General features: G+C 40.8%; 1 protein-coding gene across 6 annotated transcripts in view; it reads left to right on the top strand.

The window, feature by feature from the left end:
• LOC122544084 overlaps positions 1–15,756 on the top strand; it is a 66,939-nt gene that overhangs the window by 33,255 nt on the left and 17,928 nt on the right. For 2 of the 6 annotated variants that reach the window (XM_043683097.1, XM_043683100.1), the window contains 2 exons: positions 573–688; positions 2,499–2,640. In XM_043683097.1, coding sequence (XP_043539032.1) covers positions 573–688; positions 2,499–2,640 — 258 coding nt within the window. Of the gene's footprint in view, positions 1–572; positions 689–2,498; positions 2,641–5,130; positions 5,247–6,343; positions 6,486–10,411; positions 10,512–12,812; positions 13,283–15,756 lie in introns of those variants that run through there. The other 4 variants (XM_043683099.1, XM_043683098.1, XM_043683101.1 and 1 more) reach the window with 4 other exon arrangements.

Below are 15,756 nucleotides of genomic sequence, written 5' to 3'. Positions count from 1 at the left end.
GCGTTAGACAAGGCCTAGTGTATAGAGGTTGGGGTAAGGTCATGGGAAAGCTCAAATCCAATATTGAGTCCAGAACGCTGCAGGGTTAATTTGCTGAGCAAGGGCTACTTTCCTGAAATTTTCCCACTCATTTCTCTTCCCAGATGCTGCAAGATGCCCTGAAGGTTTCCAGCAATTTCTGTACTTATTTCTTTTTGATGGCTTCTGCACTTCTTTCGGATTTTATTTTAATAGATGATTTCTGTTTCCAGGTTGTGATATGATTACTTACCCATCTGTACACTTGTGAGAATTCAACGATTTACATTTAGTAACCTGACGAGAAATCAGTGACCTCAAATTGTACTTTTTGCAAATAAGAAACCAATAACGAGATAATCAATTAGAAAGCTTTGTTTTGGATAGCAAGAGGATAACAAAACAAAACAGAGAAATCATTCTACATGTATATAATGAACAGCTTTACTTGACATTCGTTCGCGCAGTTATAAATGATGAATTTAGTAGTCGTTCACATAAAGTTTCCAGTGCATTATATCTTGCAACGATCTGATGTTTGTTGTATTTTCTAGATGGGGATAACAAAGGAAATATAGGAACTTTGGCTACTGCGGCTGACATTCAGCAATCCAAAGACTCAGCGTTACAGCAGGACAGTATATTTAAAATTAAAGAAAATATGGACGAGGTCAGTGCAAATACATTCCATCAGAATTCATTCACTTCGATCGAAGCTGAGTTTCATTTGTCATAAACGGATCTTATCCAATCGTGCAACTTACCAGAAGTGTATTATTTATTGTATTTCCAGACTCATCAAGTAGTCTCACCATTCTTAGAAAATAAATCCTTACAATGTTGCATTTTACATGAGAAGAAAGATCAAGTCATAAAAAACAATCGAGCAAGAGCTAGGATATAACATTAGATTTGTTAGCTTGTTGCTTCTGACTGACACAGACCTGATGGGTTAAAGCACCTTTTATTTGTTTTGGAAATATGTTCATGTTAGATGGATTGGCCTGCTTTAAACAAATACCCTGTAGTGCCTCTGGTATACCTTAGTTAGTGGGTTAACCATCGTAAAAACCCTGGAGATTTTTGGGAATGCAGAGTTTGAGGCAGTGGATTTGGGCCTGGGTGGGATCCCTTCTAAGGGTCAGGGCAGACTCGATGGGCAGAAAAGTCTCTTTCTGCAGTGTGGGATTGTACAAATCTAGGTCTATGAGACTCTATATCTACCCATTTTTGTTTACGAATCAATGGATTACCCACGCAATTTCCACGTTCATGTGTCTCTCACCTGAAAACCAGGGTTTACTTTTCACTCCAGAATAATGCAGCAGGCTCTAAAAGGAAGTACATATTGCATCTAATACCGACAGATGGTGTTATTGCATATTTTAAGATATTCAGCAACACCACTATACCAACGAGGTTTCAGAAATGCTTCTTTCAGACCAGAGCCTGGATGTAATTAATGTAGATCTGAGTTCCAATGATGTCCCATAAATCCCCAACGTTTCAATTTTGAGATAACTGATAATAGCTCCAGTTGTCCTCTGTATGATATAAGAAATATGAAGTTGCATACTAGCGAACCAGCTGTCCAGTTGGAAGTGGATCTTAAATACAATCAACACAAATGGATCTGTCCAGTCCTCAGCACCCCATCATTTGTATTTGCAACTTGCCCTCTTTATTGCAAGTCATGTCAGCATCATTGGCTCGAAGGATGAATTGTTGCATTGCATACCATTTTCCGGTCAATCTGCAATTCTGTCAATGTGGTCAACCATTCTGGCCTTCCCATTTGTGCTCTTCTCTGCTTTACATCAGAGTAATGCTCCCCATATTTACTAAACTGAAATATTACTCAGACACTTCTGAGACGAAATACACCTGTTCCTCGAGAATGTTTGCAGTTCAGTTGCATATCGAGCACATTGTTTTGTAGATCAGGGAATCCTACAGGTTTCTAAAGTCAACTGCGATGTTAGACAGGTGAGGTCTTCTTGCTGACTCTCATGCCAATGATACGAGATGTAAAAGCAAATGCTTTAGAATATTTTTTTTCTCTTTAATTTGGCATTCAAAACCTGTTTCAGTCAAAGGGAAGTAACAGTGGTGTAAACCATGTGGCGCTAGACAAATTAATAATTTATAACTGAGAATCCTCATATTGCAAATAGACGCAATTCAGCCCATCAGAACAACATTTCACCAATGAGCTGAGCACTACGCTATCTTCATTTTAATGATGGTTAATCTACCGAGGCAATAAATCCCTTGACATTCGGGGCAAATTGACATGGACAATCTACATCACTAGAAAGCAATCAAAACCAACTCAGACACGGGGAGAATGGGCAAAATTGTCACAGACAGTCCCCCAGAGCTGATACCAAATCCAGATCCCACATTCGGAGCATTGTGGATACAGAATAGATAAGGAATTGTCATTCCCTTGCTAACAAATTGTATTCTTGCTCCAACAGAACAAAGAGGGAAATGCTATGACTGCTACATTATGCTGTAAGGACAATTGCAATGACATTAAACTCACGGCTGAAACGAATGCAGAATCATCTCGACAACTTCATCCAAGTGGAGAGCATGAAAACAGCAAAAATGTTTCTGGTGAGATTACTTTTATTTCCAGCAACTTTTCATTACTCATTTATTGGGTGTGGGCACCCCAGTCTGGGTTAGGTTTAATTGTCAATTACTCTGCCTCCACTGGATTTGTTCCTGCGATCACCAAATCCAGCTCAGGAAGTCCCAGATGGCATCCTTCCACAAAGTTAAACATCACACAACACCAGGTTATAGTCCAACTGGTTTAATTGGAAGCACACTAGCTTTAGGAGAGACACTCACAACCACGTGATAAAGGAGCGGCGCTCCGAAAGCTCGTGTGCTTCCAATGAAAACTGTTGGACTATAAATTGGTGTGGTGTGATTTATAACTTTGTACATCCCAGTCCAACACCCGCATCTCTAAACTATTCTTTACGACTACAACATCCCTTCCCACTTAACTGGTAACGCCCTCCAGTGCATCTCCTCCCCTTCACGCACCACCGTGCTTGAACCCCACCCCTCACAACACATAAGGACAGAATACACCTTGTTCTCACCTTCCAATCCAACAAATTCGGCATACAACGCATCATCCTCCGCCATTTTCGCCACCTCCAAATGGACCCCACCACGAGAAATATATTTCTCTCCCCACTGCTGTCAGATTTCAAAAAAGACCATTCCCTCTGCAACTCCCTCGCCAGGTCCATACACCCGAGCATCTGACACTGCACTCCTGGCCCCACAAAATATGCAAAGCCTGTGCCCACACCACTCCACTCACCTCCATTCAAGACCCCAAGAGATCCTTCCACATCCCGCACAAATGTACCTGCACCTCTACCAACGTCATCTACTGCATTCGTTTCATCTGGTGTCGTATCCACTACATCGGGGGAACAGGATGCCTTCTAGTGGATTATTTCAGTGAACATCTTTGGGATACCTATATCCACCTCCAACCCACCTTCCTTGGCTGAACGCGTCCTGCAGGTCCTGTGCCAAACTGTTACCGACTGAAGCCTGGAGTAGGAATGTCTCGTATTCCGCCTTCGGGCACTGCAACCACACGGGATAAATGTGGATTTAAACAGCTTCCTCATTTCTTCTCCCCCCACATTATCCCAGTCCCAAGCCTCCAAGGTGGCAGCACCCTCTGGAGCTGTTCATTACTGTCACCTTTTCAGCTATCTTTCCCCAAGCCCCACCCACGCCCATTCATCTCTCAGCCCTGTACCACAAGTCCCATTCCAAATGAATGGCATATGAGTGAAAACTTGATTCTCCTGCTCCACGGATGCTGCCAGACTTGCTGTGCTTTTCCAATGCTACATTCTCGACCCCAATTACCGAGCGGGCAATCAAGAGTCGAACACATTGCTGTTGCCTGGCGTCATAGACAGATCAGACCATGTAAGATTGACCGTTTCCTTCTCTAAAAGAAGCTACTGAAACAAACGGATATATCTGATATTCGACAAATGATTCATGATCATCGTAATGCTCTTTATTCCAGATTTGTGTTTATTGAAATAGAATGTAGTGAGTGTAAGAGACGGCAGAGTTGGGGGAATAGACATTCTGTTGCAGCTGGGAATGAGAATTTAGTTTTGCGCTGCCTGCTCATTTTCAGCATTGAAACTAATAGTTCAAACTGGAAATGAACGAGAAGAGGAGCATAGAGATCTCCTTGTGGTTAATGCAGTTTGTAACAAAAGAAGAGAAGCTGATAAAGAGGTTATTCTTACAATAATAATGACAATTAGAAAATAGGAGCAGAATTAGATCATTCGGTATATTGTGTCTGCTCTACTATTCCTTCATGGCTGATACGTTTCTCAAACCTGTTCTCCTGCCTTCTCCCTGTAATCCTTGATTCACTTCCTTAAAGACTTGTCAATATCAGCCTAAAAGACTCTCAATGACACCAAGGACAGAAAACTCGGAGGTTTTGTAACAACTCCCTTAATGCAGAGGTTTCTGGGAACCAGTGTTGAAAGTTAATCTCACTTCTCCGTGTTATTAGGTAGTATTCGGCTGGGTGGAACTAAGAAGTAAAAATCCAAATGAAAACTTATTGTTTGTGTATCATTGAGCAAGAATAGTGATGCAAATCAAAGCACATTTGTTGGAATTACTCATCAAAGTGACAGAGGAGCACAGGAATACAGGGAAATTTGAATGTGCATTAGTTCTAGAAACAATTAAGCAACATTGATGTCAGGTCGGGTGAATTCCTCGAATGCATGCAAAGTATGTTTAAAGAACGAACCAGGGAAAGCCCGTTTTAGATCTCGTGTAGAACTATAAAATGGCTAGCTTATCATTTTGTTATGATGGGAGTCAACAGTGAAGGGTTGGTAATAATTTCAAAAGTAAAACACAAAATGTATCAAGATAGTGAAAGAAATACTCCATTAGATCTATCCCAATTAAGCCCCAAAGCAAAATATGTATTTCTGCGTGTGGTTTAATTCCTTTTTAACATTTGGATTTTTCAACGCAATGAGTTTGCAATGTCCTAATCACTTCTTCTGCATTTTCGAGAGAGCGATAATGAAGAAGATGCTAATTTGTCCACAGGAGCTGACATTCCACAATCTGGAGATGCAAAGCTACAGCAAAGCAATCCATCGGAAATTAGTAAAGAAAATGTGGATAAGGTCAGTGAAAATCCACTCCATCAAAATTCACTCACATTGATAGAAATCGTGCTTCATTTGTCATAAATAGATCTTAACTACTTTTTGAATTTGACCAAAAGTATATTGTTTCTTGTATTTCGAGGGCCATCAATTTCTATAATGAGTCGAAAAAATAATTCCCATCCAATGGAAAATTTTATTTGAGAAGACAGGCCAAGCAGGCAAGGCTGGGGCCCAAGTGTGAGAAAATAGGATTGAAATAGCTAGCTGGTTGTTTCTGATTAGCACGGACCTACCATCTGCATAAAAGATGTGCAGTTCATGTAGATTGGCCATGCTAAAAACTGCTCCATAGAGTCCCCGGATGCGTTGGTTAGGTGGTGTGACTGGTAAAATCCCAATGCAGTTTTGGGTTGTGGTGATTTGGGTCTGGGTGAAATCCCATTCTGAGAGTTGGTGCAGACGAAATGGGGCGAATGCCTTCTTTCTGAACTGCAGGGATTTCGATGACTGCCAATTTCTATGGTGGAATGACACTATTTTACAACTGACCTATCATTTTGCCCACGCAATTTCCTCATCAAGGTGGCATCAAGATGGAAAAGTAAGTCTTTTATATGATTTTGTTTTGTTTTTATGTTGACATTTAAAGGCTGTTTTAGTTATAGGGAAGTAAGCGTGTAGCAATTTTTTGGCATTTGTTAAATTAATAATTCAGAATCAAAGAATCCTGATAATGCAAATAGAGACAATTCACCCCATCTGAAGAATATTTAACCCATGAGCAGAACCCTATGCTCTCCTCATGTGTGCGGTGGTAATCCAGCTCGCTTCTAAATCTCTGGCCATCCTGGCTAATTTGGCATGGCAAATCCATCTCTTTGAACTGAGGGAAGAAATCAGATGAAACCCATGCAGACACGGGGAGAATGTGTAAACTCGACACAGACAGTCCCACAGAACTTGTATCCAATACGTCTCCCTGACTCTGTGCATTGTGAATGCAGAATAGGTAAGGAATTGTCATTCCCTTGCTAACAAATTGTCGTTGTGAATACAGAATAGATAAGGAATTGTCATTCCCTTGCTCACAAATTGTTATCTTGCCCAAACAGAACAAAGAGGAAAATTCTGTGACTGAAAAACTATGTGGTAATGACACTTGCAATGACATTAAACCCACGGATGCAGAGAATGCTTATTCAGTTCGACAACACCATCCAAATGAAACCCATAAAAATGGCCAAAATGTATCTGGTGAGTTGACTATAATTTCCTGCAATGGACTCGACTTTTCTTTATTCATTCTTGGGACGTGGAAAATCCAGTCTGGATCAGTCTTTATTGTCTGTGCAAAATTGCCCAGAGGGCAATCAAGAGTCCGTAAATTTGGTGTAGGTCTGGAGTCACAGGCAGATCAGACCAGGTAAGGATGGTCGTTTGCTTCCCTAAAGGCCATTACTGAACCAAATGGATTTACCTGATATTCGACAACAGTTTCATGATTATCTTTAGGTTGTTAATTTCAGATTTTGTTTATTGGATTAGAATATAGTGGGGGTTGAGAGAGTAGAGTTGGGGAGAGAGACATTTTGTTGCAGCTGACAGTGAGAATTCAGAGTTTGTGCTACCTGCTCAGTTGCAGAATTGGAATGATTTGTTCAGACTGAAAATGGACGTTTAGTAGAAGCAAATGTTTCTATTTGTTGTGTTGAACTTAGGAGATAACAAATGAGGATAAGGTGATAAAGAGGTTCCTCTTCCCAGCATAATACAATAGCATATAAGAGCAGAATTAGACCATTCTGTAAACTGTGACTGTTCGACTATTCCTTCACGTCTGCTATGTTTCTCAACCCTATTTTCCTACATTTCCCCTGTAAGCCTTGATTCCATTATTGAAGAACCTATCTATATCGGTCTGAAAGACTGAATGACAGCAAGGATAAGAAACTGGGAAAGCGTGCTGTAACAGTTTTCTTAATTCAAAGGTTCGCAGGGACCAGTAGAGAAAGTGAAATTCACTTCTCAATATTATTATGTATAATTATTCTGGGGGAACGAAGAAGTCAAAATGCATATTTAATCTTATTATTTGTGGGCTATTAAGCAAGAGCAGTGATGCAAATCAAAGCACAAATTTTGAAATATATATCAATGTGAAGAGTATTACAGGAACGCTGGGGGATCTGAATGTACACGAGTTCTGGGTACAATTAAGTAGAATTTCTGTTCGGTAGGACAACTTCCTCAAATGTATGCAAAATTTACTTCATGAACGAATTAGCAAATGGAGTGTAGAACTGCAAAATGGCTGATTAATAATTTTGTTATGATGGGAATGAATAATGAAGTACTGAAACTAATATGAAAGGTAAAACATGAAAAAATATCAAGTTTGTGAATAATGTGTTACATTATACCCTACCCAATGAAGCCCCAAAACAATAGATGTTTTCTCTGCTTTTGTTTATTATTTTTTACCTTTGTATTTTTCAATGAAGTCATCACTATTTTGCATTTTCTGGCGAACAATGTTGGTTTCGAAGGTGTAACTTTCACGACAGAAGCTGACATTCAACAATCCAGAGATGCAGCGCTACAGTAGGACAATCCATTGGAAATTAGTAAAGAAGATGTGGACAAGGTCAATGTAAATTCGCCGTTCCTTTGTGAGAAAGAGATATTATTCTATGCTAAAATTAACAGGAATTATATTTTTCTGGTAATTCCATTTTCATGAATTTGCATTATGATTTGTGTAAAATAATTGCTGTCCAATGCACAATCTTATTTGAGAAGAAGGGCCAAGACATGCAAGGATCTGGGCCAAGTGCTGGCAAATAGGTTTACAATAGTTAGATCACTGTTCATGGGCAGCAAGACATGATGTGCCAAAGGACCGATCTTGTCTGCTGCAAAGATGTGTAGGTTAGGTGGATTGGCCATGCTTATTAAAAGTGCCACCGACTATCCAGGAATACGTGGTCATGTGATGTTAACGATGGTAAAATCGAAATGTTTTTCGTGGTTTTGGAGAAAGTGGACAAGGGTGGGATGTCATTTGGAGATTCATGCGGCCCCTTTGGGGCAAATGGCCTGTTTCTTCACTGCAGGGATTCTATGATTCGAGGTCTCTATGATTTTACAACAGTTTATTGTTACCAAACTACTGCATTTCACATGCAATTTTTTCATCAGATTTGCAGTGGAGTAAAGGTCGTTAGCCTGGACTCTTCCGCTATGGCTGACCTTTTTTTGGTGTTTCCTCTTTTTCTTGCTTCCTCATTCCTTTTCATTTTGCTTTCCTTTACTCACTCTCTTCTCCTGAGCTTGGGCGATAACAGCAGAAGTGAGTGAGACAGTGAGTTGGCCCACTGTGAACTCAAATGAGCCTTTTTTTTACCTTTCTTGGGATGGGCATTAAATCTCCCATTGGTATCGGTGACTGCTATGTTAGCAGAGGTGACATTGGCTACAATAAGTCCAACAATGAAAAGAGGCGCGCCTCAGGGTTGGTGACTTTGCCGCTAGTTGGTTCTTGCACTGGTGGCGAAGCAGTAGCAGAAGAACATTATGTCCACATCAGTGAACTTAGTCCAGCAGCAGGAGATGACAAGCTGGTATTAGGGGGAATATCGTAGTTGACAGCGAGGCGTTGTGAGGAGAATCAGCCGCGTTGCAAAAGATGCTGCTTGAGGATTGGTGCCTTCAACATTGGTTGATTCTGGAGTCGATAGCGGCAAACCTTTGGAGGAATGGCAGTTGTCCGGCAGTCAGTGATAATAAGCTGGCTCAGGACTGATGGACATACTTTCGACAATAACTATTTTGTTTTATCCTTATTCGTATAACTATTCAAAATGTTGCTAGATCGTGGCAACAGGTTGAGAGCTTTTGATTTCTTTTACTGCTTTTTCACTGTAGAGTATATGCGTTTATGAAATGATTAATTCGTTCAATTCGTACTTTTCAATCCTTTTTCACACGAAAGCCGAGGATTACTCTTAGATCAGAATGATTTCAGTGGCTTCCAAAGGAAGTAAATATTGCATCTCGTACATTTAGACAGTGTTAATGCATACACTTACATATCTATGAACAATACAAAATTCACTTCAGGATGCACAAATTCCACTTTCATGCGAGTGGCTGAATATAATTAATGTAGTTCTTATTTACAATGATCTCACCTGAGTCCTTAAAGTTTCATATCTGCGATAACCATTACAATCTCCAGTTCTCCTCTGTGCGATACATTCTGGTTGTCGAAATAGCTGTCGACCTGACGATGGGCTTTACCTACATTCAACATGACTAACCCAGACATCTCCTGATTACCCCATCTTTTGGATTTGTAACCTTCCCTCTCTATTGCATATCATATCGGCATCCTTGCCTCTGAGAACAAATAATATTCCCTGGTTAGCGTCCAGTTGGCTCAATGTTGTCAACCGCTCTACGCCTTTCATTTGTGCTCTTCACATCTTTATTCTGATACATCGCTCCTCACATGTATTCAAAAAAAGGATGAGTAAAACTGATCTGACTCGAAATATATCTGTGACTTCTGCATTTGTAGACGCCAGTACCATGTCTAGCACCTAATACTGTGAGGCAGGGATTCCTTAAGATTTCTACAGTTAACAGCTATATCACACAGGTGAGATCTTGTTACTGCCTGCCATTCCAAACATGCAAAATGTAAAAGGAAGTAGTTGGGGAGAATTGTTCTCCTTAATTTGACATTTAAAGGCAGTTTCAGTCACAGGAAAGTAACCATAATGCAACTCATTCGGCATTTGTCAAATTAATAAGTTAGAACCATAGAACCTCATCGTGTAAGTTTCATCAGTCACCCAATTTGAAGAATATTTCACTCAGGATTATCACTTTACCCTTACATGTATTGTGGGTAATCTCCGTAGCCTGTACATCCCTGACTATTTGGACAACCTGCTGGGGCCATTCGACCAAACCTGCAAATCTTTGGACTGTGTGAGGAAACCCTCACAGACTCAAGGAGAATCATATTCTCATAGATTCTCTATAGAGTGGAAACAGGTCCTTTGACCCAAAAAGTGCAGACCAACTCTCCTAACAGTGCCCCACCCAGACCCATTCCCCTACCCGATTATGCTACATTTACCCCTGCCTAATGTGCCTAACCTCTACATCCACAGAAAGCGTAAACTGCACACAGACGTTCACCGAGAGTTGATAGGGAGAAAGCTTTGTAGAGGGAGGAAGAGAGCTTCTTCAAGGAAGGCATCCTTGTAAGAGGATTCGTAGTAAGTTGGAATCTTTGCTTATGCCCGAAACGTCGATTCTCCTGTTCCCTGGATGCTGCCTGACCTGCTGCGCTTTTCCAGCAACACATTTTCAGCAACCGAGAGTTGACATCAAACCCAGTTCCCTTGCTCTGTTCATTGTCAACACAGAATATCACCCCCTTACCGACGAATTATAATCTTGCTCTAACAAAACAAAGAGAAAAATGTTGTGACTGAAACACTGCTGTTTATGGACATTTGCAATGACATTAAACCCAGGAATGCCATGAGTGGATATTCAGCTCCACAACCTCATCCAAATGGAGACCATGAAAACAGCATACATACACAAGCATTCTGTGAGATCTCTTTTGTTTCATAGAACGGACATGTTTATTCTTTATTCATTCGTGTAATGTGGGCTGTATCACTCTTTAAGGGTGATGTCTAATTGCCCAGAGACCAGGAGAAAATCCAGTAATATTCGGTCTAAATTAAATGACATCGACGTTGGGAAAGCATATTCTTCAAATATGTGCAAAATGCACTTAAGGTACGAACTGGGGAATTGAATTTCATGCCTGGTATTGAAATATGTAAAATGCTAAGCTGGTTATATTAATGCCATAGAATAGTAAACATCTAAAGGAATTTGAACAAGAACAACACGGAAAGTATCACGTTTTTGAAAACTGTAAGCCGTTATGTCCAGACATAAACAACAAAACAGGGGAAGCATGTGATGCTATTTCATTTGTTTACGAACATTTTAAATTCTTTCTGAAGAAAGTGCTAGTCTGCCTGGAGATACCTTGGATCCAAAAGCGAGTGAGGAATTCAGAACTACTGCAACAGTCTCGGCAATTTTACCTCATAATAGGGAGGAGCAACACCATGCAAATATGGAATCATTTCGTAAACAATTGGAAGATGAACTCCTGTTATGTAGAGAGTGACACGTTAAAACTATAATCCCAATGTCGTCAAATACAACGCCTCAGAAGGAAATGGACCATGTGAAGATTACCCCTGCAAGTCCAAGTCCACTGAGGAATCCAGTACCAACTGTTCTTCAGCAAGAGGAGAACATTACAATCAGCATTCCCAGTGGTAACATGCGCCCAAATGGAATTAACACTTTTTTGGACGCGACAGGGAAAATAGAGGGTCCAGGAGCAAGTGAGAAAAGTGACCATGCATGAAGTCCGCTGACACATTCTGTATAATGAATATACCGAGAAAGACTTAATTACATCCAGGGAACCACTATCAAAGTGCTCATTCTCTTTTACTTTATTTGCTGTTCCTCCCAGTGTGAGACTGTTAATATTGTTATCAGGAATGCAGATATGTTCTTATATTTACAATTTATACTTCATTATTCTATCTCAAGAAAGAAGTTACACAAAATCGTGGTTCAGAAATTACTATTGCAGTTTCCTTTTGTAAAATAATTGAATCATTTTGGCTGTTGACATGTATTTTTTTGGATAAGACAAGCCTCATGCCTGTTTACCACTGTCTGATATGTTCAGAACAAAGTGCCACTCCTACAATACAGTCACTGACATGACATCTGACCGTCTGTATATTCTTATCACCCTTGTAGCACCCACTAATACCAGTCTGTCAGCTTGAAACTGATCTGTTTGTCCCACGGACAGTTTCCTTTCCTTTGTTGATCCATACACCAGGCACCATTTCCATTTCGTTAGCTTGGATTAGTGACGTCCATTTTGCTCTGAATTCAACAACACCTGGATTTTATCATTCTAAATTGCCATGTTTGCAAATCTCTCCATTTCCTTCAAACTGTTTCATCCCATCATAAGTCAGCTGCTTCCGGTTTCTTCATTGCACATGTCCTGTACACTGCTTGGGAACAGAAAATGATTTACTCGTATCTGCGACTGTAAAGATAATTTGTGTCTCAGTGTCAATATACAGTAACAGAGGAATAAAGGAATCTTCGGGGTATTGACTCGTCACATATTCCGTGTAAACTTTAGTGACATTACTGTTGGGAGAACAAATTTTTCAAATATATACAAAATGCTGTTAAGGTAACAACTGTGGAATTGATTTTCATTTCTCACATTGAAATATGAAAAATTGTTTAATTAATTATATTGTTATAATAATGTTACAGAACAGTGAACACCTGAAGGTATTTGAAAGTGGACAACACAGAAAGTATCCAGTTATTGAAAAGCGTATTACATTGTGCCCAGCCAACATTGACATCAAAGAAATCGAAATAATTTTGCTTTCTCATGCTTTTCATGCTTTTGTTGTTTTTTTTTCCTTGAAGATATTTCTGTTCAGCATAGAGATTACATGGAGCCTTACAAGCGTGAGGAATTTAGAAACATGACAACTGACTCAGCAAGTTTCCTTCATAACAGGGAGACCCAGGATGGTGCAAACGTTCAATTACCTCAGAAAACACAGCAGGATAAACTGCAGCATTGTAGTATCGGACGTGTTAAAAATTTGGTCCAATTTTTCTCACATCAACCACCTCAGAATGAACTAGACAAATTGAAGAGTACACCTGCAATTCTCCATCCAAAGATTGATCCCAAAACAACTGATCGACAGCAAAAGGAGAGCATTTCAATCAGCGTTCCCAGTGACAACATGCCTCCGGCTGCAAGGAGCAGTCTTTTCAACACGGCTGGGAGAACAAAGAGAAGTGTAACAGGTGAGAACAGTGACCATGCATTCAGTGGTCACATTGTGTTTAATTAATATACCGAGAAAAAAATAATTTCATCCAGGGGACCACTATCAAAGTGCTCATTCTCTTTTACTTTATTTGTTATTCACTCCTGCGTGAGACTGTTAACATTGTTATCAGGAATGCAGACATTCTCTGATACTTACAATTTATAGTTCATTGATTTATCACAAGAAAGAAGTTACGGAGAAACCTGTTTCAAAGTTTACTGTGGCAGTTTTCTTCTGTAAAGTAAGTGAATCGTTTCGGCTGTTGACTTGTTTTTGGATAAAACGAGCCTCATGAATTTTTGAATCTCTCCGACATTTTCAGAACAACATGACACTCCTACAATACAGTTGTTGTCCTGACATGTCACCGTTTCTGTATTCTTATCACTCTTATAGCACACACTAATACCGGTCTATCAGTATGAAAATGCCGTGTTTGTCCACGGTCAGTTTCCTGTCCTTTATCAATCCTCTCACCAAGTCCCATTTCCCAATCACTAGCGAGACTCACTGACAGCGAAATTGCTCTGAGTTCAACAACACCTGGATTTTATCATTCTAAATTGCCATGTTTGCAAATCTCTCCATTTCCTTCAAACTGTTTCAACCCATCATAAGTCAGCTGCTTCGGGTTTCTTCATTGCACATGTCCTGTACACTGCTTGGGAATAGAAAATGATTCACTCGTATCTGCGACTGAAAAGATCATTTGTGTCTCAGTGTCAATATACAGTAACAGAGGAATAAAGCAATCTCCCACTCCATCAAGAACATGCAGATCCTGGACCTCCTTCACCGTCAAACCATTACCACCCGATGCCTGGAGGAGGAACACCTCATATTCCGCCTCGAGACCCTGAAACCACGTGGGTCAGTGTGGATATCAATAGTTTCCTCCTTTCCCCTCCCCCCACATTTTCCGAGTTGCAAGCCTGCCTCCTGACTTGTCCATCACCTTTGCCATCTATTCACTTTACCCTCTGTCCGAGCTCTCCCCTTCTCCCTCACCTTCATCTACCTATTCCACTTTCTGGTACCTGCCCCCCCACCCACTCCCACCCCACCCTCCTCCCATTTATCTTTCAGCTCCCCTGGCCCATCAGACCCATCCCTGATGAAGGGCTTATGCCCGAAACATCAATTCTCCTCACCCTCAGATGCTGCTTGACCTGCTGTGCTTTTCCAGCAACACACTTTCAATACTGTCCTTATGTGCTGAATGCCATTTGACTTTAGGAAATTTTCAAAATTCCTGATGGTAAATGACATTCCATTGTCAGTGACTTATACTTCCGAGGATCCGTGTATCACGAACAATGCTTGCACCTTGTTAATCATTGCTCCTGAGTTTGGTGAACAAATCTGACGTACGTCCAGCATTTTTCAATGCGCGTCTGCAATGACTCGGAACATTCAGCCAATGAAAGGATCAGCACAGCCAATGAATCCAGGGTGTTCCCGGGCGTGCCCATGAATGTAGGGGTACTGTTGGTGACAATTCATGTCCTTGTTGGCACTCGGGGCACTATCCCACCAACGCAGCTACGTTGGCATTCAATCCTGGTCACCATAACTCCTCACCAGCATCTCCATCTTGGAACTCCCTGGATGATCCTGGCAGAGGTCGGTTATGATCTGGGGGTGATCATTACTTGGGACGATCACACTTGCCCCTCAGCTGTTTCTGTCCACAGGACACGATCTTCTTGTGTCCACAGTCAGGTAATGTTCACAGTGGGTGGATGTGCATCCAGAAAGATTGAGCTAAAACAGATTCTTCAAAGGAAGACACCAACGGGGTGAATATCTGCAACTGGGAGGGGGCCCAAAGCATCTACATTAGCCACTTGGCTTCCACGATGGTGTTCGAACTTGTCCTTGCAAGTGCTGAGAATAAGGATCCAACGTTGAATTTGACTGGAAGCTGCATCACCTTGTCTTCCTTCAGTAGCCCGAGCTGAGATTTGTGATCGATACAATGACAAATTCTCATCCATAAAGATACTGGTGGAACTTCCTCATGCCTGCCTTTGTATTGTACTAAATTAGTATCGAGAGGCAGGTAATTCTATCGAAAGAAAGCCACTCATGTTAGGTAACGTAATGTGGATAATATATGATGGGGGGTTTTGCACAGTGTTAAATCTTTGGGAATAAATACATCGCCCAGGTCATTAAACAACGGAACTAGCAAACGGGAGGTAAGGGCATCCAATAGAAAACTCGACTAATCACAACTTCTGCAGAATATTCCAAGGGAGGCTGTGACAGAGCAGGTATCTTTGTCATGGGAGGGATTTAAAATTGATGAGGAAGGAGTGTTGAATGGACTGTTGATCGTTAACATTAACATTGTTATCAGGAATGCAGACATTCTCTGATGCTTACAATTTATAGTTCATTGATCTATCTCAAGAAAGAAGTTACGTAGAAACCTGTTTCAAAGTTTACTGTGGCAGTTGTGAGAGTCAGAACTGTGGGAAAACTCACCGTAATCTTTCAGCCTTCCTGGAGGCAGGGCAAGG

The sequence above is a fragment of the Chiloscyllium plagiosum genome, chromosome 46 (assembly GCF_004010195.1).
Source record: "Chiloscyllium plagiosum isolate BGI_BamShark_2017 chromosome 46, ASM401019v2, whole genome shotgun sequence".
NCBI classification, from domain to species: Eukaryota; Metazoa; Chordata; class Chondrichthyes; order Orectolobiformes; family Hemiscylliidae; genus Chiloscyllium; species Chiloscyllium plagiosum.
Note: the sequence above shows the minus strand (reverse complement) of the source record. Positions and strands in the feature narration are given on the sequence as shown.